The sequence below is a fragment of the Balaenoptera acutorostrata genome, chromosome X (genome assembly GCF_949987535.1).
Source record: "Balaenoptera acutorostrata chromosome X, mBalAcu1.1, whole genome shotgun sequence".
NCBI lineage: Eukaryota > Metazoa > Chordata > Mammalia > Artiodactyla > Balaenopteridae > Balaenoptera > Balaenoptera acutorostrata.
Window position 1 is genome coordinate 95,068,411 of NC_080085.1, and position 23,790 is coordinate 95,092,200.

General features: G+C 39.6%; 1 protein-coding gene and 1 pseudogene across 6 annotated transcripts in view; both read left to right on the forward strand.

The window, feature by feature from the left end:
* MID2 (midline 2) overlaps positions 1 to 19,622 on the forward strand; it is a 94,623-nt gene extending 75,001 nt beyond the window's left edge. For 4 of the 6 annotated variants that reach the window (XM_057538843.1, XM_057538840.1, XM_057538838.1 and 1 more), the window contains 5 exons: positions 8,554 to 8,681; positions 9,784 to 10,017; positions 16,518 to 16,679; positions 18,128 to 18,335; positions 18,707 to 19,622. In XM_057538843.1, the coding sequence (XP_057394826.1) occupies positions 8,554 to 8,681; positions 9,784 to 10,017; positions 16,518 to 16,679; positions 18,128 to 18,335; positions 18,707 to 19,109 (1,135 nt within the window). In that variant the 3' untranslated portion in view covers positions 19,110 to 19,622. The remainder of the gene's footprint in view (positions 1 to 8,553; positions 8,682 to 9,783; positions 10,018 to 16,517; positions 16,680 to 18,127; positions 18,336 to 18,706) is intronic. The other 2 variants (XM_057538841.1, XM_057538844.1) reach the window with 1 other exon arrangement.
* On the forward strand, positions 1,184 to 5,254 carry LOC102997498 (cytochrome c-like; annotated as a pseudogene).
* Positions 19,623 to 23,790: the final 4,168 nt, after the last annotated feature.

The window sequence follows — 23,790 nt, forward strand, 5'->3', positions numbered from 1 at the left end:
TTGCCAGCTGGCTAGTTACTAAGCCTCAGTGTGGTAGATTGCCCTGTGGATTTCTGGCACCCTTCTCTCTGTCTCTGTAGCCTACCAGTTCTAATGCACAGCCAACCATGTGCCCTAGTGATGCCATGGCTCTCTGCTGCCCACTCAGGGCTGGAGCTTTCTATGTTGGTGATGGTGTAGGAGCAGAGAAACTTCTGGCCACATAGATAGGTGCATGCCCTTCTTAAGTCTAGACTATAGCACTAGACTCCCTAGATTTGAATCCTGCCTCTGACCCTAAACTAGTTGGCTGCTCTTAGGGAAGTCATATAACCTCTCTGACCTTCATTCTCATTCTCTCATTTGCAAAATGGGAATGATAATAGTGTCTATCTCATAAAGTTTTTCTGAGGGTTAAATGAGTTACTACTTATAAAGGCTTAGAATAATGCCCAACACAATGTAAATGCTCAATACTATTATTATTGGAGAGCAGAAATTGGGGATGAGAGGCGATTGCTACTTCTTGCAGTATAACTATTAGCAACATTTGACTATTTAATTAGGTACAAGTATTACATTAATATAAATAACTTTCAAATGTTTAAGAAGAGTAAATTAGAGGTGAAGAAATGAAAATTCTTTCAAGAAGTTTGCTGTGAAGAGAAGGAGAGAGATATGGCAGTAGCTAGAATGACTATGAGGTAGAGGAAAGTTGTGGGTATTATTTTTTTAGATAGGAGAGATGCGAGTGAGTTTAAAAGTGGATGTAGGTCGGACTTCCCTGATGGTGCAGTGATTAAGAATCTGCCTGCCAATGCAGGGGACAAGGGTTCGATCCCTAGTCCCGGGAAGATCCCACATGCTGTGGAGCAACTAAGCCCGTGCACCACAACTACTGAGCTTGTGTGCCACAGCTACTGAAGTCCGCACACCTAGAGCCAGTGCTCCACAGCAAGAGAAGCCACTGCAATGAGAAGCCCGCGCACTGCAACAAAGAGTAGTCCCTGCATGCCACAACTAGAGAAAGCCCACGCAGCAACGGAGACCCAACACAGCCAAAAATAAATAAATTTTAAAAAAAAGTGGATGCAGGTCAGCTAGAGATGGGGCAAAACTGAAGCTGTGGAAAAAAAAAAAGTATGTGGCCAAAGCACAAATGAAGGGACATCTCTTCCATTTAACCAGAAGGAAGACGGAAGTAATGGATGTGGATGTCAGTATGCCCAGCAGTTTGGTATGAGAAATTGAGGAACTTATCATTTCATATCTACCCCTCTCTTTGTAAAATAGGAGGCAAAGTCATTTGCTGAGCATGAGCAGGAAGGTAGCAGGGTTCTCTTGCTTTTTGAACATATGGAATACAGTTACAATAATTGCTTTAATGTCTAATTCTAATATCTGGGTCAGTTTCAACTAGTTGCTTTTTTCTCTTTATTATGGGCTTTATTTTCTTGCTTCTTTGCATGTCTGGTTATTTTTTACTGGATGCCAGACATTGTGAATTTTATCTTATTGGGCACTATATATTTTTGTATTCCTATAAGTATTCCTAAACTTTGTTCTGGGACACGGTTAAGTTACTTGAAAATAGCTTGTTCCTTTCAGGTCTTGCTTTTAAGATTTGTTAGGTGTGATCAAAGCAGTGTTTAGTCCAGGGGAAATTTTTCCCCACTACTGAGGCAAGACCCTTCTGAGTACGCTACCAAGTCCCCCATGAATCATGAGATTTTCTGGTCTGGCTGGTGGGAACATACACTATTCCTGGCCCTGTGTGAGCATTAGGGTTTGTTCCCTCTAATCCTTTTGGGTGACTCTTTCTCTAGCATTGGGCAGTTTCCTTATATGCATGTGTTGATCAGTATTTTATTGAATACTAGAGGCAAACCCTCTGAAGGTCCCAGAATTCTCTCTGTGCAGCTTTCTCCTCTCTAGTACTCTGCCCTGTGAACTCCAACCAACTTAGTCTCTTTGGATTCACAGCTCTGTGTTCTTGATTAGGGGCTCCATCGGGTTCCACCTGATTTCCCCTTCATGTACCATTTTATTCCCTTAATTTTTGCTGGAACAAATTTTCCCACAGCTTCCTAAGAAAGAGTACAAGGTAAATAAAATTTTGAGAATTTTTTGTTTAAATAATATTTTAAATTTATTTTCTAATTTGATAGGTTGGAAATAAATTTTCCTTATAATTTTGAAGGCATGGCTCTATTGTCTCCTAACTTCCACTGCTATTTTGATTCCTGATCTTTTGAATGTGACCTATATTTTAAAATCTGAAGCTTTGAAGGTCTTATCTTTAATCTACTTTTTTCTGAAATTTCACCAAGATGTGCCTTGGTGTGGGTCTTTTATTATTCATTTTTCTTGGGCACTAAGTGAGTCTTTCCAATCTAAAGACTACTGACTTTTAGTTCTGGGAAACAGTCTTTTATTATTTGCTAAGGACTTCCTCCCCTTCTCTCTTCTCTCTTTCTGGGACTCTAATTAGCCAGATTTTGGACACCCTTGATTTTCCCTCTAATTTTAAGACATCTTTTATCTCCTACTTTCCATGACTTTATCTTCTTGATCTAAGATGTTTCCTTAATTTTTCATCCAATCCTTCTATTACAATTTTAATTTAAGTATTTATATTTTTATTTATAAGAGCTCTTTCTTGATCTTTGCTTCTTTTTTAGCACTCTGTCCTTGCTTTATGAATACAAATTATTTATCTTCCTGATGATATTAATGATCACTAAAAACGTTTTCTTCTAAACTGCATTGTGTTGGTTTCCTCCACGTTCCTTTTCTCTGTTAGTTTCTGTCTTTCCCTAAATGTTTGGGGAGCTTTTCACTGCCTGTTTGAATTTAAGATTAAAAGGTGACTGGAAGATCTGAGGGGGTGGGAACAGTTTGTTGCTTGGTGAACTTTGCTATAGGATTATAAGGCGGAATGCTAGATTTTTAATTTATTTATTTTTATTTTTTGCTGCACTGGATCTTTGTTGCTGTGCGCGGGCTTTCTCTAGTTGAGGCGAGCGGGGGCTACTCTTCCTTGCGGTGCCCGTGCTTCTCATTGCGGTGGCTTCTCTTGTTGCAGAGCACGGGCTCTAGGCGTGCCAGCTTCAGTAACTGTGGCACGCAGGCTCAGTAGTTGTGTCTCACGGGCTCTAGAGCGCAGGCTCAGTAGTTGTGGCCACGGGCTTAGTTGCTGCGCAGCATGTGGGATCTTCCCGGACCAGAGATGGAACCCGTGTCCCCTGCTTTGGCAGGCAGATTCTCAACCACTGCACCACCAGGGAAGTCCGGAATGCCAGATTTTTATTGAGTGGACCCGTCTGTAGGTGTTTTCTCTTGGGTCAGTTACCCGTGGAAGGAATCCACCAATCTCCTGCTTCTGGAGGGGGATGAAGGGTACAAGTCTGGCTGCCATTATTCTAGGAGCCAAGCAGGGAAAGGATTTTAAGACTACTTTTAGTATGGCGTCAGGATGAGAGAGGGGTGGTCTGTGGTTGGGTGGGTCTAGTGGTCTTGCTGTTCCTCATGCAAGCTTTCAACTGTCTGTGGCAATAAATCAGCTTCATGTTTTTGGCTTCCCAATTCAGCTTTCTCTGCTCTGTTGTTGGTTACCACTCATCCATCCCTTTCTAGTTTCCAGACATTTGTTGACAATATCTTACTTGCATCTCTTTTTCCATTCTCTTTGTGGGTTTATGATTTTTTTTCTTTGTCATTTCAGTGGGATTTCATGAGAGCAGAGATAAAACATGTATTTAAACCACTGTATGTAATCATGTCCACTCACTCTCAAGTCTCTGAAATGTCTTGTGCCATTACCACACTATTGAAAGTATTCTTTCCAAGGTCACCAAATGAATACCTTGTTGCTAAATTATAATAGACATTCCTTTGTTTTATCTTACTGTTTCATCTTACTTGGTCTCTCAGTAGCATTTGTCCCTACTGACCATTGTTACTTGAAATTTCTCTGCCCTTAGCTTGAGAACACTCCTGGTTTTCTTCCTACCTGTCTGGTTTCATTTGCCTTTGTGAGCAACTATTCCTTGACCTATTCCTTTATGCTGTTGTTCTTTGTGATTCTGTCTTAAGCTATTCTCTTTTCTCAGTACACATTCTCCCTGTTGCAGACTTGTAGCACCTAGGGCTTCGGTTACCATTTAGCTGTCGATGATTCCCAACTCTCTATATCTAAATCTTCTTTTCATGGGCTCATGTATAGCCTATGTGGTAGGAAGAATAGATGCCTAAATATGTGGTATGGCTTGAGAATCATCTATGCAACCTAAATATCTTTCTCACTGGTCTCTCATAGGGTCTGAAATTCTTCCCCACAATTATTCATTGTAATGTATTAAGAACCAAGACTTCAGTTAAAATGAAATTTTAACTGGGAGAGTTATTCCTTCCCCCTTACAAATGGCACTTATTACATATTATCCCTAATAGAGATCAGAACCTTGAGAGATAGCTAATGTTGTGTTTTGCTTAAATACAGAAACACAGACACACACACAGACACAAACACTTACATATATGTCAATGTCATTTTTATCTCATCCTTAACCTTCCAGCCACTGTTAACATTTGGGAGTGTGTGTGTGTGTGTATATATATATATACCTCACAAACATAAGGTCATGTCATATGTACTGCATTTTACCCTATGTTTGAAACGTAACACATCACGAACTTTCCCCTGGCATTGGATATTTTTTTATAACCTGATTTTCAGTGACCTTATAGTGTTTCATCTTTTGATGTATGACACATTACTTAGCTCAGTCCCCATTGTTAGACAACTAGGTTACATACAGTGTGTTGAGTGCTCTTATAGTTGTATCTTTGCATATGTCTTAGTTACTTCTTTAGTAAAAAATTTATGAAGTACTTAGAGAACGGGACGTCTGGTTTGCAAGTGGGAACCTCTGTGTAGCGTGTGATGAAAAAACATATTTTAAAATAGCTGATGTTGAGAAGGGCAAGAAGATTTTGTTCTGAAATGTTCCCAGTGCCATACCGTGGAATGGAGAGCCAAGCACAAGACTGGGCCAAATTTCCATCGTCTACTTGGGTGAAAAACAGGTCAAGTCCCTGGATTCTCTTACACAGAAGTCAACAAGAACAAAAGGCATCACCTGGGGAGAGGAGATATTGAATGGAGTATTTGGAGAATCCCAGGAAGGACATCCCTGGAACAAAAATGATATTTGCTGGTATGAAAAAGGCAGAAAGGACAGACTTGATAGCTTATCTCAAAAAAAGCTACTAGTGAGTAATATTTGGCCACTGCCTTATTTACTACAAAACAGAAATAGCTCATGACTTTTTTATGTGTACCATATTTAAATTGATCTCATACACCAGAATTCAGATCATGAATGGCTGATAGGATATTTCTGTTGGACAGTCATGACTTAAATAAGATTGGCTTGTGGATAAATGAGTATGATCAGCTTTATGAATTTTGATAGTAATTCCAGTTCAGCAAGTGTCATCACTATTTTCCCCTTCTATAGATATGATTGGGGGACTTCCCTGGTGGCACAGTGGTTAAGAATCCACCTGCCAATGCAGGGGACAAGGGTTGGATCCCTGGTCTGGGAAGATCCCACATGCCACGGAGCAACTAAGCCCGTGCACCACAACTACTGAGCCTGCGCTGTAGAGCCCGTGAGCCACAACTACTGAAGCCCACGTGCCTAGAGCCCGTGCTCCGCAACAAGGGAAGCCACCACAATGAGAAGCTCGCGCACTGCAATGAAGAGTAGCCCCCGCTCACCGCAACTAGAGAGAAAGCCCTCATGCAGCAACGAAGACCCAACGCAAAAATAAATAAATAAACTTATTTAAAAAAAGATATGATTGGACTTGATTAAATAATGTTCAACTTTGCACAGAGGTGGTGAATGCCATCTCAAAACCTATAGGAGACTGTGTTTACATTTAGATTTATATAACTGGTGGTATTAATATATTTAAATACTGAGAAGATCCCTTCACTGTCTCATTGAACAGAGTAAGACTCACCTGTGCTTCAGGCTATGTTCATTAGCCTGTTAAGGCCAGGACTAACGATAAGCTGGCAATGTCCACTTTCTCTTTTTGGTCTTAACTATGCCAATTTAATCAAAATTCTCTGTATCTAAAATGTTGCCTTTTACTTAATGACAGGCATTTTAGTCTGGTTTAGGTATAATGCCAGATAAAGAGTATTTAATACTTCTCACATTTTTATAGATAATCTATAAGGTCGGATGTTTTTAAAATTCAGCATGACAAGATACAGTAGCAAATTTTGCTTGTGAATTCTTCACTAAGTCAGACCAGTTATGGTTCAGGATTGTCTTTTAAACAGCTATCCAAAAACACACACAACTGCAGAACTACTGTATATGTGTGATTGGTAATGGTGCTTTTGCCAACTCATTAGAAGGATTAAAATAGACGAGATATACCATCAGCACAAATTTTGTACATTATGTGATCATAAGGCTTAAGAATTAAAATCAAAATCACAGATCAAAAAAATTTTATGAAGTAGAACTGTGATGTCAAAGAATATTTACATTTTAAGCTATTTTGATACGTAATGCTAAATTTGGCCTCCAAAATTTGAATCATTTTCAGTCCTAATAAAAACATGTAGGCATTATTTAATATAGACATAAAAAGCTCCTATGATGTCTTTATTTATAATCATAAATGCTATCTCATTTTAATTTACATTTCTTTGATTTTTCATGTAGCTGGGCTTTTTAATATATTTGTTGGCTATTTTCATGTGTTATGAATTAACTTTCTGTTTTATTTGTCTACACTTCTCCTGTCACCACTTTACTTTCTGCTCATTCCCAGACACCTTAAAATCTGATCTGCCTCTAGTTTTGACCCCTTCCAGTCCATCCACTGCAGCTGGAGTATTGTTCTTATTTTTTTTAATTTATTTTTTAAAATATTTTTGATTTATTTTTTTTTTTGGCTGCATTGGGTCTTCATTGCTGCGCGCAGGCTTTCTATAGTTGCAGAGAGCGGGGTCTACTCTTCGTTGTGGCGCTCGGGCTTCTCATTGCGGTGGCTTCTTTTGTTGTGGAGCATGGGCTCTAGGTGCATGGGCTTCCATAGTCGTGGCACACGGGCTCAGTAGTTGTGGCTCACGGGCTTAGTTGCTCTGAGGCGTGTGGGATCTTCCTGGACCAGGGCTCGAACCCGTGTCCCCTGCATTGGCAGGCGGATTCTTAACCACTGCACAACCAGGGAAGCCCTGGAGTATTGTTCTTAAAACATAAATTTGAGCACATCACTCCTCTGCCTCAAAAGCTTCAGTGGCTCTCATTGTATTAGTCTTTCATTTGTTTATCCTGACCTGAATTTTATTCCTGAAACCTCTCAATTTCCAGAAACAGCCAAAAGCTATTGTAGGTAGATGTGTAACAGGGTATCCATGCATAAGGATATGTATTTGTTTAACTCCTCATCTCCTTACAACTAGTTCACCATACAAGTTTCCTCTCTGGTCTTCCTGCATTCAATGCCTCTTCTCTCCACTTTAACATGCATATTGTTGCCAAGTTAATGTTTCTTTCCATCCTGTTATTTGCATGCTCAAGGATCTTCATTGGCTCTGATTCAGGTCTGGCACAGGACCTAAACATGTATATTTTGATCAAAGCTCAGAGATAAATCTGATGTGGAACAATGGTTTAGAATTGCTGAAGTATGTAAAAATATACCTTATTTTTTTTTTCAAAAAGGACCTGTCTACATGGTTAAGGGTATAAAGTTTAGAATCCAATGAACATAGGTTCAGTTATATATTTTTTTCTGATCCTTGTGTGACCTTGAGCAAGTTCCTTAGCCTTTCTATGTCTCATTTACAAAATGGAAATAACCTTTGCTACGCAGGGCGATAGTAAGGAGTAACTTTATGTAGAGTACATGCATGGTGTCTTACATATACTAAATGCTCAATAAGGTTAGCGTTTGTGTTGTTGTTAGTCATTCAGTTATTCATTCAACAATTATTTATTCATTATGTGTCCAACACTGTGTTAGGGACCATGGAAGATGGATCCTGCTCTTGAGACTCTTAGAATTAGTTAAATGGAAATGTTATAAAAGGTCAAACAAAGTACAGGATTTAGGGGAAGGTTTTAACCAAGCCCCAGCATGCTGGCTTGTTGATTAGCATTAAAAAAATAGAGGGGGAGAAAAAATTCTCTCAAACTGCTCTTACCAAGCCTTCAGAGGTCTAGTTTTGATGCTGCCTGCCAGATGGAAAATGATGCAGAGGGGAAAGAATCCTGTATTTACTTCTCCTAATTAAGACAGGATGGGGGAGTGTGTTTGAGGGGTGAACATATGTGAATAAATATGGTATAACCCTTAATTGGTTCCTGATGATTAAAATTTAAGTGGTTTCCATTGGAAAAGCACAGATATGATATTTTTCACTAAATGAATCAAGCCCTAGCAGTCATTTATTTTCACCTTGTTTAACCAGAAATCAAACATTGGATAAAGGTTGCAAACCTATTTTGATGTATATTGATGTACTTTTCTCTCTTCCAGGGTCGCTATGGCAACTGCATCTTCTCAAGTTCTGATTCCAGACATCAATTTTAATGATGCCTTTGAAAACTTTGCTTTAGATTTTTCCAGAGAAAAGAAACTGCTGGAGGGGCTGGATTATTTAACAGGTGTGAAAATACTGTGCTTTCCTTTCCATTCTAGTCCTTTTCTTTTGGTGTGCTTTTACTTTAAAATAATCTGTAAAGGGCAATATTGATCATGAAAATGCTTTTATAATCTTTAAAATGATACATATATCTCTTTAGATAGAATATATTTTAGTTCATGTAACAGAAAAGAGAAATGAGTTGTCAATGACTCCGGGGACAGAATGGGTATGCATACCATCCTTACTTAAAGGTAAAAAACAAGAAGTTGCTGATGGTTTTCTCCTTATGAGCCTGTCAGTAATATAACGTCACTTGTTATAAGGGGTAGAACTCGGGTGGTAATTAAAGAATATTAGAGAATGTCTCACATGGGTATAGGCACCACCCAAATGATTTTAAGGAAATTTAGGAATTAGCAGATTAGGAAGAAGAATATCTGAGTTGCAGAGAATTTTAGAAGATGAGGGAGATAACCAGTCTGTTAAAAACACTGACTACCTTCAGGATTGTTGAATGATCATTCCATGAGAAAAATATACACACACAATAACTTTGTGTTTGTAGTTATCTTTGTTACTATGTTAAAATAGCTGTTATTTATTGAACCTCTACTTTATACCAGACACTATATATTAATTTTATATAATGATCCTTACAACGAATCTGTGAGGTAATTATCATCCCCATTTTACAGATGAGGGAACTCATATTAATTTGCACAATTAACCCCTATTAATACTGCCAAAAATATATAATACAACTTACTTTGAAAAAAAAGAAATAGGTCGAAGGTCATGTAATAAGGAAACATGTGACCACTTTGCTCTAATATCTACATATGTGTTAGTGCAGGCAGAGTAGACGATGGGCAATCAATCATCTCAGCAACTTAGGCTTAGATCTTTGCCTAAAATACCTTTACCATTGAAGCAAAAGTGGTTTGGGGGAACTTGAGGTCTCAGCACTTGGATTCAGGTTGTATGGTACATGCACTCTAAAGCTTCTTATTAAGAAAACCTCCTTTCCACGAGATGTTGGGTTGGGCAGCAAGAATAACGATTGTAAAATTCCAGAACAGAGAGTATGCTTTCCTTACCTTCTTTTCCACCTTTCCTTACAGCCCCAAACCCACCATCTATCCGAGAGGAACTCTGTACTGCTTCCCATGACACCATTACAGTCCACTGGATCTCGGATGATGAGTTCAGCATCAGCTCCTATGAGCTTCAGTACACCATATTCACTGGCCAGGCTAACTTCATCAGTAAGTCATGGTGTAGTTGGGGCCTGTGGCCAGAGATAAGGAAATGTAAGGAAGCAGTAAGCTGCTCAAGATTGGCCGGGGCGCCACGAGGCAAGTGTTTGTAAGACATGTTAGGTTGTTTAGTATAGTGTTTCGTAGTAGACAGTGCAAGCTCCCCCAGGGCATTGCAAAGACCTTACTGATGGGTGACAAGCAAGTTGTGTATTTGCTTGCTGGGCAGTCACTGGGGCCACTCCCATTTGTTATGTAATCCTTAGCTTTTCCTCAGTTAATCCATGTCACTCCACTCTCCCAAATCAGAACACAGCTCAGAATTCATTCCTGAGTAGCTAAGCCACCATCATTGCCGATCCTATGTGTGTGAACATCTCTCTCCTTGACTCTTCTTCCACTTCATTATCATGGTAAAATACATTACATTCAAAGACTACCACTTCCTTTACCACACCTATTTGTATCAGTGAATAAGTGAAGTGACAAGCCTCCTGCCTCTGTCACTCTTCCCTCTACCCCTTCTCCCTTTCCTCCAAGAATTACACCAAATATAAAATGGCCCATCAGTGGGCCATCAAATGAAAGACGTTCGCAAAGCAAAGTCATTTAGCCTACATGTTCTGGTTTCACCTTCTGATGAATTGGAGCAAGACAAGGCAGTAGGATCTTAACTAGAGCTGCAAGTTCCCCTCAATGTGCTGGGGAAAATGGAAATGAAAGCAGAATTCAAAGTGGATTCAAGATTGGAACTGATTTGCACCCTAAGGTTGCATAGCTGCAAATTAGTATTTTCTTTTTACCCTGTGTTTGTGCTTCTGTGTCTGACTTCACAGACCCGCATGAGAGGAGTTTTTCCAACGAAACTGTCCCGATAGGCTTCCTTTTCCCGTCTTGTGACAATTTAGGGCCACATGGTGGGATGGGGAGGTGAGAGGACATTTGGGCTCAAACTCTAAAAAACACTTGCCTCGTGCAGCTCCATCCTAAGCCGCTTGGCCCTGGTAGCTGCTTTCCTGGGTGTTTCTTCAGGTTGTGAAGTCGCAAAACGCTAAGGCCTCCCCAACATACTTGTTTGCAGTTGTCTCTCCTGCTCGGGAAAGTCTTAAAGCCAGTAACTGTGCTTCTCTTTCCTGATATGGGGAGAGCAGTGGTCTCCTGGGAGTTGAGAATAAGTCCAAGAAGTGACAAAGATCAAAAGGCTGTCACCTCTGTTTTCAAGGGTACATAGTCCTTTGTAAAGAAAAGCTTAGAGGATAATTCTTAATAGTGAGAGGACCATAGCGTCTTAGAATTGGAAGGGACCTCAGACGTCATCTTGTCAAATCTTCCCTTCTACCAGAAACCCTGCAGGTGTTTGTCCTGTCTCTGCTCAAACATTTCCAGTGATGGGTAGCTGAATTCTAGCAAAATAGCCCATTCAGTTGTCGTGCAGCTATAAATAATTGTCAGTGCTTCCTTATAAAAGGCCTAAGACTTCCTCCTAGTGAATAATAATAACAATTTGGATACGTATTATGCTTTTCCATTTACAAACACTCCCATATATGTTATGTCATTTGGTCCTCATGACTTCTTCCTTAGCCTTATGAAATAGATGATATTAATTCTATTTTATAGACGTAGAAACTGAGGCTCAAGTTAAATGAGTTGTCCAAGGTCACAGAGCTACAAACTGATGGAGTCATTATTTGAACCCAAGCCTGTCAGACTTCAAGCTTAATGCTCCTTGAATTAAACCAGCTACCAATTAGTCCTAGTTCGCTGAGGATAGCTGTATTATTGCTCTTGTGTGTTAGCTGATGCCCCCTTGTCCTGTACCTTTTTTCCAGCAGCCATGTTGACTGTTGTGTTGACTGAGCATATAGTCAGCTGAAATCCCCAGGCATTCCAAATCCTATTCCTATACAATTGAATATCTAAACTGAAATACAACATCTTGAATTTATTCCTATGACAGTTTATCTGGCTAGTCCTGACTCCTCATTCCAGCCTACCAAAATTCTTTTGTATGTAGTTTCTGCCATTCAATATATTTACTTTCCCTTCCAGCGTGCCTTCTATGTCTTCCTCCTTCGACCATTGACAGAAAAGTAGAATAGGACAGGAACAAAGGCAGAGCCCTGAAGCAAAATTTTGGATGGCAATGGGCAGATAAGTTGAAACTATTTTACTAGGAAAGAATATTCATGAAGATTCCAGTCCCACATGCTGGTCTGGCCTGCCACTGTTGACTGAACCCTGGTTGTGAGAGCTACTTTCCCTTGAGGTTTTCCTATACTTTCTCTTTTTTAAAACCACTTTATTGAGGTATAATTGACATACAAAAAGTTGTCCATCAACAGATGAATGGATAAAGAAAATGTGGTATATACATAAAATGGAATATTATTAAGCCTTTAAAAAGAAGGAAATCCTGCCACATGCAATAACATGGATGAACCTGGAGGGCATTATGCTAAGTGAAATAAACCAGACACAGAAGGACAAATACTACATGATACCACTTGCATGAAGAATCTTAAAATAGTCAAACTCCACATTTTCTTTAACCAGAAATTTCTTCCTTGCTGATTAGAATTTTGTCTGGAGAAGTACTTCTCCTTATTTTTTCAACTTTCCCCCTTTATTTCAAACTTTCTCCCCACTTTATGTGAGATTAGAAATTGTCACAAGCCAATAATGTTTCAGATGATGCTGTTAGCTGAATAAGAATTCCAACAGATGTTTGGATAATGGTCTTCCCCATTACTGTATATCTTTCCTCTGTTTCAGCTTTGCGTTTTGCATTATGAAAGCACTGGCTATAACCTCTCCCTGGCCAGGCAGTCTGTAACATACTGCCACAGAGATGTAACTTCTATTTCCCCTCATTTTCATTCTCATGCAAATGCTCTCCACACACATTTACACTCAGGTTCATGGATTTCCATATTGTGGTCTTTCCATTTTGAACAAGGTTTATACTTCCATTACCATAATTCAATGATAAATCCCATCTCATTAAGTCTCAGTGATACCCAGAGGATCATATATTTACCTTTTTAAAATTTAGAAATGATTTCAAAATTACAGAAAAGTTGCAAGACCAGCACAAAGAATGCCCATATACTCTTTACCCAGATTCACCTATTGTTAATATTTTATCCCATTTCCTTTATCATTTGCTAACATTCTCTGTTTCTGTCCATTTTTTCTGAACCATTCGAGAGTAATTGGCATACATCATGGCCTTTCACCCCTAAATCCTTCAGTGTGTGTTTCCTAAGAATAAAGAAATTCTCTTATGTATCCACAGTGCGGTTATCAACTTTAAGAGGTATGACGTTGATGCAGTACTTTTAACTAATCCACCATTCATATTCCAATCTTGACGGTTGACCCAGTAATATGCTTTATGACATATTAAGGACCCAATGTTGTCCTATATAGTCTAGGATCAGGTATTGGACTTAATTGTCATATTTCTAGCATCCTTTAATCTGGAACATTTTCTCAGCCTTTCTTTGTCTTTAATGACATTGATACTTTTTAAAGTGCCCTTTGATTTGTTTATTATGCTGTTCCTTATTTTGAGTTTGTCTGATGTTTCCTCACGATTACATTCAGATTACACATTTACGGCTGGAAGGCTACATAAGAGACGTGTTCTCCTTAGGACATCACATCTGGAGACACACGATGTGTACTTGCCCTTCATTGGTGATGCTAATTTTGATCACTTGATCAAAGGTGTTGCCTGATTTCTTCTTTGCATAGTTACTATTTTTCCTTTTGCAACTAATAAGCAATCTGTGCCATGATACTTTAAGACCATGAAAATATCCTGCTTCCTCATCAAACCCATCCCACCCCCATCCCTGTTTTAGCATCAATCAATAATTCTCACCTGATCCAATCTTTACTCTGATGATGGCAAAATAATGATTTTCCAACTGAGCATCCCCTTCCATGTTTACAGGTTGCCACTCTGCATTCTACTGTAAGCAAAAGTCTCATCCTTCATTTGTTTATTTATTTTTTTTACTTCTCAGTATGGACTTATGAATTCTCTTTTTTCAATGGTTTATAATTCTTTACTGCCCTTATTTATTTTGGTGCTCAGATTGCCCAAATTTAGCCAGTGGGAGCCTCTTAAGCTGACTCCTGGGTCCTTATAGTCTTCCATCATTTTCTCCAGTGCTTCCTTACTTTTCAGCATAACAAAAGGTTGTACGCTCATTTTGACCATATCCTGCCCCAGCCCTGAAGTCAGCCATTTTTCTGAGGAACCCTGGTCCCTTTTAGTAGGAGAATGTTATTACAGACCAAAACCTGGGTACTAGAAGTACACACATACACCCATGTACATATACATATTCACACATAATATACGTACACGCATACTTAACATGTGCAGTATGTATGCACATACACATACATATTTTAGAAATCATGAGTTTATACCAATATTTCCAATTCCAGTCCATCCCGCAGGTTCTTTCTTACCTTCCCCCATTTCATATTTGTATGTTCCTACTTCCACAATGAGAAGCCTGCCTCCCAACAACATCAACAGGGGTACTCATTTGCTCAATGACATATCTGAAATAGTTGCCCATCCCACTGCAAACACAAACAATAGTGAGGATTTGTTTACAGTTCTCCTCTTGCCCTTTGCTGTGATTGTTTACATTTGAAATGCAGGTGGCTTCATTTGTTTCGGTTTGCCTTCAGGTTTAGACCCCACTCTTCCCATTCATATTGACAGCATTTAAATTTTTTGAATTTTTAAAACAACAATGTTTCCAAAAGGGAAAACTATACAAAAAAAGGTGTACTCAGAGAAGTGGCATTCTCTCCTGTATCCTTTTCATTTTCTTCCCCCACCTCCATCCCCTGTAGGCAACCAGCTTCATTATTTTCTGGTTTTTCCTTCTTGTTGTTATTATTGTTTTGTAAATCTAAGCAAATATATGTATGTTTTCTTATTTGCCTTTCTTTCTCACAAAAAAAGGTAGCATACTACATAAACTCTTTTGCAATTTTCTTTTTTAAATTAACAGTATATCTTGGAAATCACTCCATTATCAGTTCATAGAGATCTTCCACCTTTTTTATAGCTGCATAGTACTTCATTGTGAAGTTTGTTTTGGTTTTGTATTGTTAGCAGTATATCTGGAAGATCATATATTTCCCTCTTAGTATTAAAATTTAATGTGCAGTTTATGATTCATACTGTGCATTGATACATAGGCTACCAAGCCCTCAAACATTTTTCCTGGCCCTTATCCTTGTGTCTTTTCATGAAAATCACTGAACATCGCCACCAATTATTCTTCTTTCTATAGCATATCTGTTTGCACCCCATTATGCTTCTTTTTCTAGTTTTTATTTAGACTTCTTCTACCACTCCCCAAATTAATTATAAAACCCTTCTGATCATATCTCTTTCAAATCACTTATTATTATTTCCAATTTTTAACCTCACTAAATCCTTTGCTAGAGCTGCATAGAAATGACTAAATTCACCACTCATTTTCCCTGCCCTCTCTTTTCTATCTTCTGGTAGAATTATGGTTAAAAAGTGGTAACCTGACTGAAAAGCAGATAGCAGAAGAGATAAGTCTAAATTCACAGACTAGAATGTCGATCCCTCTTTTACTAAAAGTTAGCCAAATACATGTTTTTAATTATGTACATGTTCTCTGTTTAAGTCAATGTTTATGGTCTAAAGAGTTTCAAAAGCAGAAACCTAGATCTCTGATCCCTTTCCCTACTTGGGAGGGAAGGAGATTCCAGACAACAGTGTGTTCCTGGACCACCCAACCTCAAATGCGTATTGGATTCAGAAGCAGGAAGGGGTAAAACTGGGTAGTGTCAAGTGAGGAGATGATATTCTGCTTTGACTGTCATGTCATCTCCTTGGCTTCCCTATGACACCTTGGAGCCCACCAAGATTGGAAGTAAGGGTGAGGATGGTGTGGGAGAGTTGAATCATAAGCCCTGAAAGCTTCGCTACCTTGCAGAGACTAAGGAACATTACTGTTTGCTCCGTGAATTGTGATGTAGTGGAGAGAACCCTGGACTAGGATTAAAGAGACCAGAGTTCTCCTCTCAGCACCATTGCCAGCTATCTGTGGCCTTGGGCAAGTCACTTTTCTTCTCTCTATCTTAGTTTCCTATCTGTAAAATGAGGGAAATTTAGTGCCTAGTTGTCCTTTTGGCTCTGAGGTTCCATGTTACTGTGCTCTGCTCCACCCATTCGAGGTCAGACTCAGATCTCAGAGGATTGGACCTTTGGGGTAAAGACCTAGAGATTCCATAAAAGAGATGATTCTGTGACTTTGTATAGAAGTTTTCCTGTATTATTTGGCAGCAAATTGGAGTAACCTAACTTTCACTAGTGGTTACGTTCAGTTACCAGAAGCAAGGAGCCTAGCATAAGCTTAGCTCCGTGGGAGAAAAGAAGCAGAGGAGGTTCATCTCACTATGTCTTCCACGGCTCAAAAGAAAACAAAATGAAATTCACTTTTGGGGGAGCTTTTGATGAATTTTCAGTGTGCTTCTCATCATCCTACCTCTATTACCTTAACATCCTTGCTTTCCCCACGTTACAGGCCTGTATAATTCCGTGGATAGCTGGATGATTGTGCCCAACATCAAACAGAACCATTACACAGTCCATGGACTTCAGAGTGGGACACGCTACATCTTCATTGTTAAAGCCATAAACCAAGCAGGCAGCCGGAACAGTGAGCCTACCCGACTCAAAACAAACAGTACGTTGTGGTGATTCCAAAAGGAGAGAGCAGTTTTGCCCTCCGTGCCAGCAAGTACGCTTAGCCTGACACTGGCACCCACAGCAGTGTAAGGGGGCAGTGGCACCGGGTAGAGGGGCTGTACTGTTGGAGTCTGTGCTTTGGGCAGGGGGTTTGTTTGTGTCCTTGGGAGGTATGTGGACACAGAGATACACATAAAACAGCTGGTGGCCTGGGAGGATGTTAGTGAAGAGTTTTTCTCTGCACTCTGCCTCCATGCTTTGGGGACAACTGAGTAAAAGAGTACTGTTTGTGATAATCCGGTAAAATCCTCCTGCTGAGAAGCCATACCTGCTAGGAATGCTTTTGACTGAAAGTGACAGAAAAATCCAACTAATTTAGCTTAACAAATAGTATTTTTTAGCAGCTTAAACAAATAGTGTTTTTTTTCTCTCTTTCGCGTAGCAAGAAGCTCGAAGGTTAGGCGGTTCAGGGATGGTGCAACAGTTCTGTGATGTCGTAAGAGACCCAGGCTCCTTCTCCTTTTGTGTGTTGGCTTATTGCCACATGGTCACAACATGGCCACTGCAACCTCTAGACGTCATATTTCCTTTCAAGAAAGAAGGGGGAAAGTGTTGGTACACGTGATGGCTGTCCCTTTCATCAAGAAAGCAGACACTTTCCTAGAAGTTTCCTCCACCCTCTCTGACTTCTGCTTCCATCTTCTTAGTCAACCCTAGCAGCGAGGGAGGCTAGGAGCTTGAGTATTTAGCTTTTCTGATCTCTATAGTAAAAGCGGGTAAGAGAGAAAAAGTAGGGGGTGAGTGTTACGTTCGCCAACGGTGTCTGCCAGAGGCGTTTTGTGTTATACAGCTCTTGCCATACCCAGCTGTTGGCTTCTAGTAACTAACTGGTTTTGTCTATGACTGTAAGGAATAATTTGTTGTGAATGATCCTGCACAACAAATATTTTTTCTAATTATTGATGATGCAGAAGTCACTCTAACAAAGTTACCTAATTATATGTTATTTACATCCCAGTAGTTAGAGGGCAAACAATTTGTCCTGTAGTTGAGTTATTCTCAGGTTTTTTTGTTCTGCCACCAAGCAGCAGTTATCTTGTCTATTCCCTCACTTTGTCTCACCTCAAATACTCCTTCCCCTGAAATCTGCTCAAAGCCCAAACCACCCACTGAAATAAAGCAAAGTACAAAACTTATTTGAGAACATGAGACCCTGAGAGCCCCCTTTTAACTTGATAGCCTGTGAAGGGAGGACAGCTTATTTTTATTTTATTAAAAACAGTGGCTTCTGGCCTGCTTCCTTAATATAATCCAAACACCAGTCAACTTTCACTGACTCAAGAATGATCATGATGTCGAGGCTCCTCTGATAGTGAGGGTCCTGGAGGACAAAGATAGAATTCTTAAATACTTCCTCATGCATTTTCTTTGTTCTACTTTTTTCAGGCCAACCCTTTAAACTGGATCCCAAAATGACTCACAAGAAGTTGAAGATCTCCAATGATGGACTGCAGATGGAGAAGGATGAAAGCTCTCTGAAGAAGAGCCATACCCCAGAGAGGTTTAGTGGCACAGGATGCTATGGGGCAGCAGGAAATATATTCATTGACAGTGGCTGCCACTACTGGGAGGTGGTCATGGGTTCCTCAACATGGTAAGTGGACCCCACCTTTCTTTTCTCCTCTCTCCCCTGTTGTTAGGTTCCTGGGAGATTCAGTTCTATAGCACAAACGTAATACCAGTAAGTCAAGGTTAAAAGGCGTGTGATGGAAACCACTGCTAGAAAAATTTGCCAGTTTTTAAAAAATAAAATTAGGGAAAATATACTGAGCTAGGAGTTGAAAATTTCAGCACTCTAATTGCTAACTTTTTTTAAAGCTCTAGTGCTGTCAGTATTATGGGTCTAAATGTAAACTATTTAAGGAAGAAACCTGTATTCTATTTCTTAGATATCCTGTACGGTGTCTAGCATAACTCAGATCATTAATAAATGTTTATTTCTCTCTCCTTTCTACTGTCTCACAGGTATGCAATTGGCATTGCCTACAAATCAGCTCCCAAGAATGAATGGATTGGCAAGAACGCCTCCTCATGGGTCTTCTCTCGATGCAATAGTAACTTCGTAGTCAGACATAACAACAAGGAAATGCTGGTGGATGTGCCACCACAGTTGAAGCGTCTGGGTGTCCTTCTGGATTATGACAACAACATGCTGTCTTTCTATGACCCAGCTAACTCTCTCCATCTTCATACTTTTGATGTGACCTTCATTCTTCCAGTTTGTCCAACATTCACAATCTGGAACAAATCCCTGATGATCCTGTCTGGCTTGCCTGCCCCAGATTTTATTGATTACCCCGAGCGGCAGGAATGCAACTGCAGGCCTCAAGAATCCCCTTACGTTTCTGGGATGAAAGCTTGCCATTAAGTTTCAAGAGAGCGTGTAATTCACTGGCTCTCCAGTTCAGCAGTTCTTCCCCTCCTAAACCTAAAGTTAGTGTCCAATATACAAGATACAAAAATAAAGTTCATTTGAAGCATCCAAAATAACTAGATATTATAGATTTAATTTTTGTGCATTAAAGCTTGTATTTGAATTAATGTATTGAGTTTCTCAGAACAAATTATCTGAGTAGTCTGGGTTCAAGCCATCGGAGAAGAAATTTGAAGAATGCTTCTCTTGTCATTGGAGAATTAAAAATTCCCCGTGGTTTAGGAGTATAAATGATATGGGAAGGAATTAGGGTCATTCTAGGTAAATAATGTAGAAAGATGCTCTGGACAAGGGGCCAGCCAGCCGGAAAGCAAGGGTGTGTCAGCCTTGCTAGTACTGGCCAATTAGGCCAAGTAGAATTTTGAAGTGTCAAATGACCCCATATTCTATATAGCTTTTTATGAGAAAACCTACAATCAAGGATTTATTATAAAGAAAACATGTCTGTGTATATATAATATATATATAAAATGAATAAATAATATATATTATATATTCATTTTATAATTATATATACATAATAAACTTTTTAATTTACTCATTTGCGTGAGAAATATACTGGAAGGGAAAATAAATGATACCATCCATTTTTGTCCCCTAAAGGGAACATCAAAATCAGTCAACATTTCTCCCCTCCCTCCATTCATCCCTCCCTTCCTCCCTCCTGTCACACACACACATGCACATGCAATAATGACATAGATGGTGGGAAGAGCTCTAGGTTGGATTAGGAGAGATAGGGAGACAAGATTGCACAAGAGATGCTATTGCTGGATAGAAAATTGATCCAGGTAGATGCTACCTAATGGAGGAGGTTTGTCCGAATTCTTAAAAATTCTGTCACAGAATATTTCAAAGAAATACAGTTTTCTTACTCTCAAGTACATACAGTTACTAGAATTAGGCTTAAAAAAAAGAGTTGCATAATGGAGGTTCTTTAGGAACCTTCTTTATTTACTTACTCAGTAAGAATGGAGTGTTGTAGATGCAACAACTATTTGCATATAAATGTACTTGTATTTTCAGGTAAAACACTTCTGAAGTGCTTAAGAATGCCTGAGAATAGTTTGTTTTCTTAAACAGGTTAAATAATCATTCTTCCCGAAATCTTGTTTACACTATTCATTTGCTTAGCCAACCCTTCATGGCAAATGCGGATGTAAGCTTCAACCCAGTCCTTATCACTATCATGGAAGGCAATCAAGCTTTGTGGTCTGTGCTTCTGTCAGTTCCGCTGCTGGGATTGGGAGTGTCAGCACCAGAGCTTTCTCCTTGCAGGAGCTGAGTCGGCTTTAAGGAGTCTACTTCTTGGGAGTCGTGAAAATATTGTTGTTGCACAACGCGTTAGTTGTAACAAGTCCCCAGATCGGAGCCTTGAAACAATGCCAAAACTCCCCCTCTTCCTTTCCACAGCCTTGGTGGACGTTCATTCATGAATTCATTCAACCAACTATTAGATGCCAGGTACCACGCTGCAGCTGACCTATTGATAATCCACAGCCCCTGCTGTCAAATGGCTTATTATTCTGTAGGAGAGACAAAGTATCTATATAAATCCCCTAAGGAACAGTTTCGTATTGTTTGTACACCTAACATGGAAAGCAAGACTGATGCAGACACAGATGGCAGGCTCACACTTACCTATCTAGTGGCAAAGTCAGTTTTTTTGGTTTTAAAAACCCTACGTACTTAACTGCTAATCAGGAAATGAGCAACCTCGGTAAGATTCAGCAGTGCTGGGAAATAGCTTGCTGTGATGGAAAGCTCATCATAGCCTTCAGACTAAAATCATCTATTTCCTCTGCCATTTACTAGCTGTGTGACCCAGGGCAAGTACTTCACTTCTCTGAGCCGCTGTTTCCTCTTCTGTACAATAATACCTACCTCACAAGGCTGTTGCAAAGATGAAAAAAAGATAGCACATGGAAACTGCTTAGCACACACCCGGCATTTAGTTAAGTATGGCATTAGTGTGGCATACTTAACTATTCAGCATGGCATTTAGTTAAGTATGCAACAAATATTAATCTCCTCCGCTCAGCCCCAGGCCCAGTACAGTGTAGCAGTGCTTTAAAATGGATGTCTTTCATTTCTAAGTTACTCTAAGTCTCTCCTCTAGGGCCTATCTCCAAATTCTTAAACAAAACAGATGATTTTAACCCCTTCATAAAATCTTTCACTGGCTCCCATAGCATTCAGTAGAAAGTCCCAGTTACTTACCCACTTTGGCTTTTCAAGTCCCTATTTGCTTTCCCAGCTTCATCTTTTGCCACCTTCCCCATCACACTGATTACTCTAGCCAAGCTTAACGATTTACACAAGTTGTTCTCTGGGCCTGGAATAGAGACATTAGTAACAATTTTGATGCCCAGAGTAAACAGTAGGAATTGTTCTTAAATTAAGGGAATAGTGTGAAAATGCTGTAAGTTCAGAACACTCCACCTTCACCCCAGTCCGATTTTCTTTACCTTAGCCTTGGGACTCCCATGCCATTCATTTTTTGTGCCTTTTAGATTTTAGTGCCCTGAGACAAAGCTTCAGATTCTCCACCCTACTTTTGACTCTAGCCTGGACTTCCTTTCCCCACCTCTGCCCCGCTCGACTAGATTAACTCCTGAACCCCTAGGCTGGGTTATGTTCTCCTCTCCGGAGCTCCCATGGCACCCTGAGCACTCCCCCCTCTCAGCAATAATCAGACCACCTGTTAGAATCATTTTCGGTGTTTGTTAAAACAATTGATTCCTAGACCTCACCCTCGATCTTCTTAATTAAAACATCTGGGCACATAAGTGGAATTTTACATTTTTAACAAGCTCCCCCAGGTAATTCTGATGCACACAAAGGTTTAACATATAAGAATCGTCTTCCCCACTAGACTGTGAATACCTTGAGGGCAAAGGCTGTGTCTTTTGGTTTTGTTGTATTTTCAACACCTGACATAGGGTGTGGAACAGAGTAGTTGCCTGGCTAATGTTAATTGCATGAATGTATGAATGAACAAATGAATAATCAAAGTTCCCCTGTTGTACTCTGATATCCATATTGGTGTTTGTTGTTTTCTGGGCAGAAATGCTTGGCTACTTCTCCATTTGGGCTGTATTGATATTATTTTGCAAATGTCCCGGGACTCATACATATAAATAAGCATTGTCTTCCTCAAAAAGCTCTTTTGGAAGTTGACTTGGGGAATTGTCTGGAGCATGTGGCACCGTTCTTTTCAATAACTTTTCAGTCTTTTCAAACTTTGAATGTGGATTTAAGTTTTGGTCATAGCCCAAAATCACTCAGAGCTAAGCCTACTGAATAAAGTAGGAAAATAAACTGGGTTTGGGGTGAGCAGTGAAGTTTCTGAGCCAAATAATAAAAAGTGCTTTCCAAGAAAAAACATGGTGGCAAAGTATTCAGTGGGGGTGTGGTGAGTCCCAGATACTTCAGTAAACTTAAGACTTTCATAGAATACTGGCAATGCCAGGTACCTTAAGAGAAGTCATTGACTACCTCTAGCTAAACCCAGCTGGACAAAGGGAATAGGACCTGTATTTAACATCTTCAAGGAAGGAGACTCCGTAAGTTTTCATTGTTGCTCTCCTCAGTCTGTTCTCCTACAATCCTTTCTGCTAGCACATTATTCTTTCTGTCTGCAATTTATGCTTATTTTCACTTTTTATATCATCTTATTGAAGAAAGCACAAAAATAATCAACAATAAAGTTAAACATGTTTTGAGAATATGAAAGAAATTTTAATGCCACATTGGAGTTCTGGCTACTTGTAAGTAAGAGTAACTGCATCTGTATGTGTTTTTATCATGCAATTCCATTGTGTAAACTTTGGATGCAGTGAATTTCAAATTGCAGCAAAATCACTTCTATGTTCTTTTCGGCTAAAATATGCTAGGTGAATTTTCTAAGCTTCCGTGGTTTACATATTTATATATGACTACCTGGTTGGAGCAATCCACAGATGGACTTTTTGATAAGTGCAAATGTTTGATACCCTTTATTCTACAGAATGGAGAATGTGAGGCTGACAGATGAGAACTACTCCCACACTTATTTTAATTCCTGAAGCCAACTGAAGCCTCAGAGCCATTGGGCTGTACTTGGCTGTGCATTACAGGTTGGCCAGGTTGACCGCCATTAGGTCTGGTGAAACTGCCTTTTACAGTCTGGTCTGCCAGCTTCAGACATATGCTATGTTGTTGTTCTCGGCTAGAATATTTATTAGACTATTGTTGGACTATTTTTTATCAAATATTTTATCCCAGGCTTGTTTGTACGGGGAGCTCTGGACCAATAGTGTCTCTCCTAGTGACAGAAATCTGAGCATCTGCGGATTACACAGCCTCATCCCTCTAAAATATCCCAGCCCATTCAAAATGCTATATTATGAATTAAATAAATATATATGTATTCATGAGTTCTTGATTGTCTCTCACTGGAGTTTGAATTGGGGGAAGATTAAAAGGAAAAAGGTCATCAGTTACTGGAATTGTCTAAATGACTTAGGGGAAATTAATTATGTAGTGGGTAGAGATTTGGGCAGGGAGGATCCGGAGCATCTGGAAATCGAGATCGAATCATGAAGACTTTGGTTTCAGGAGCAAGATACAGTCA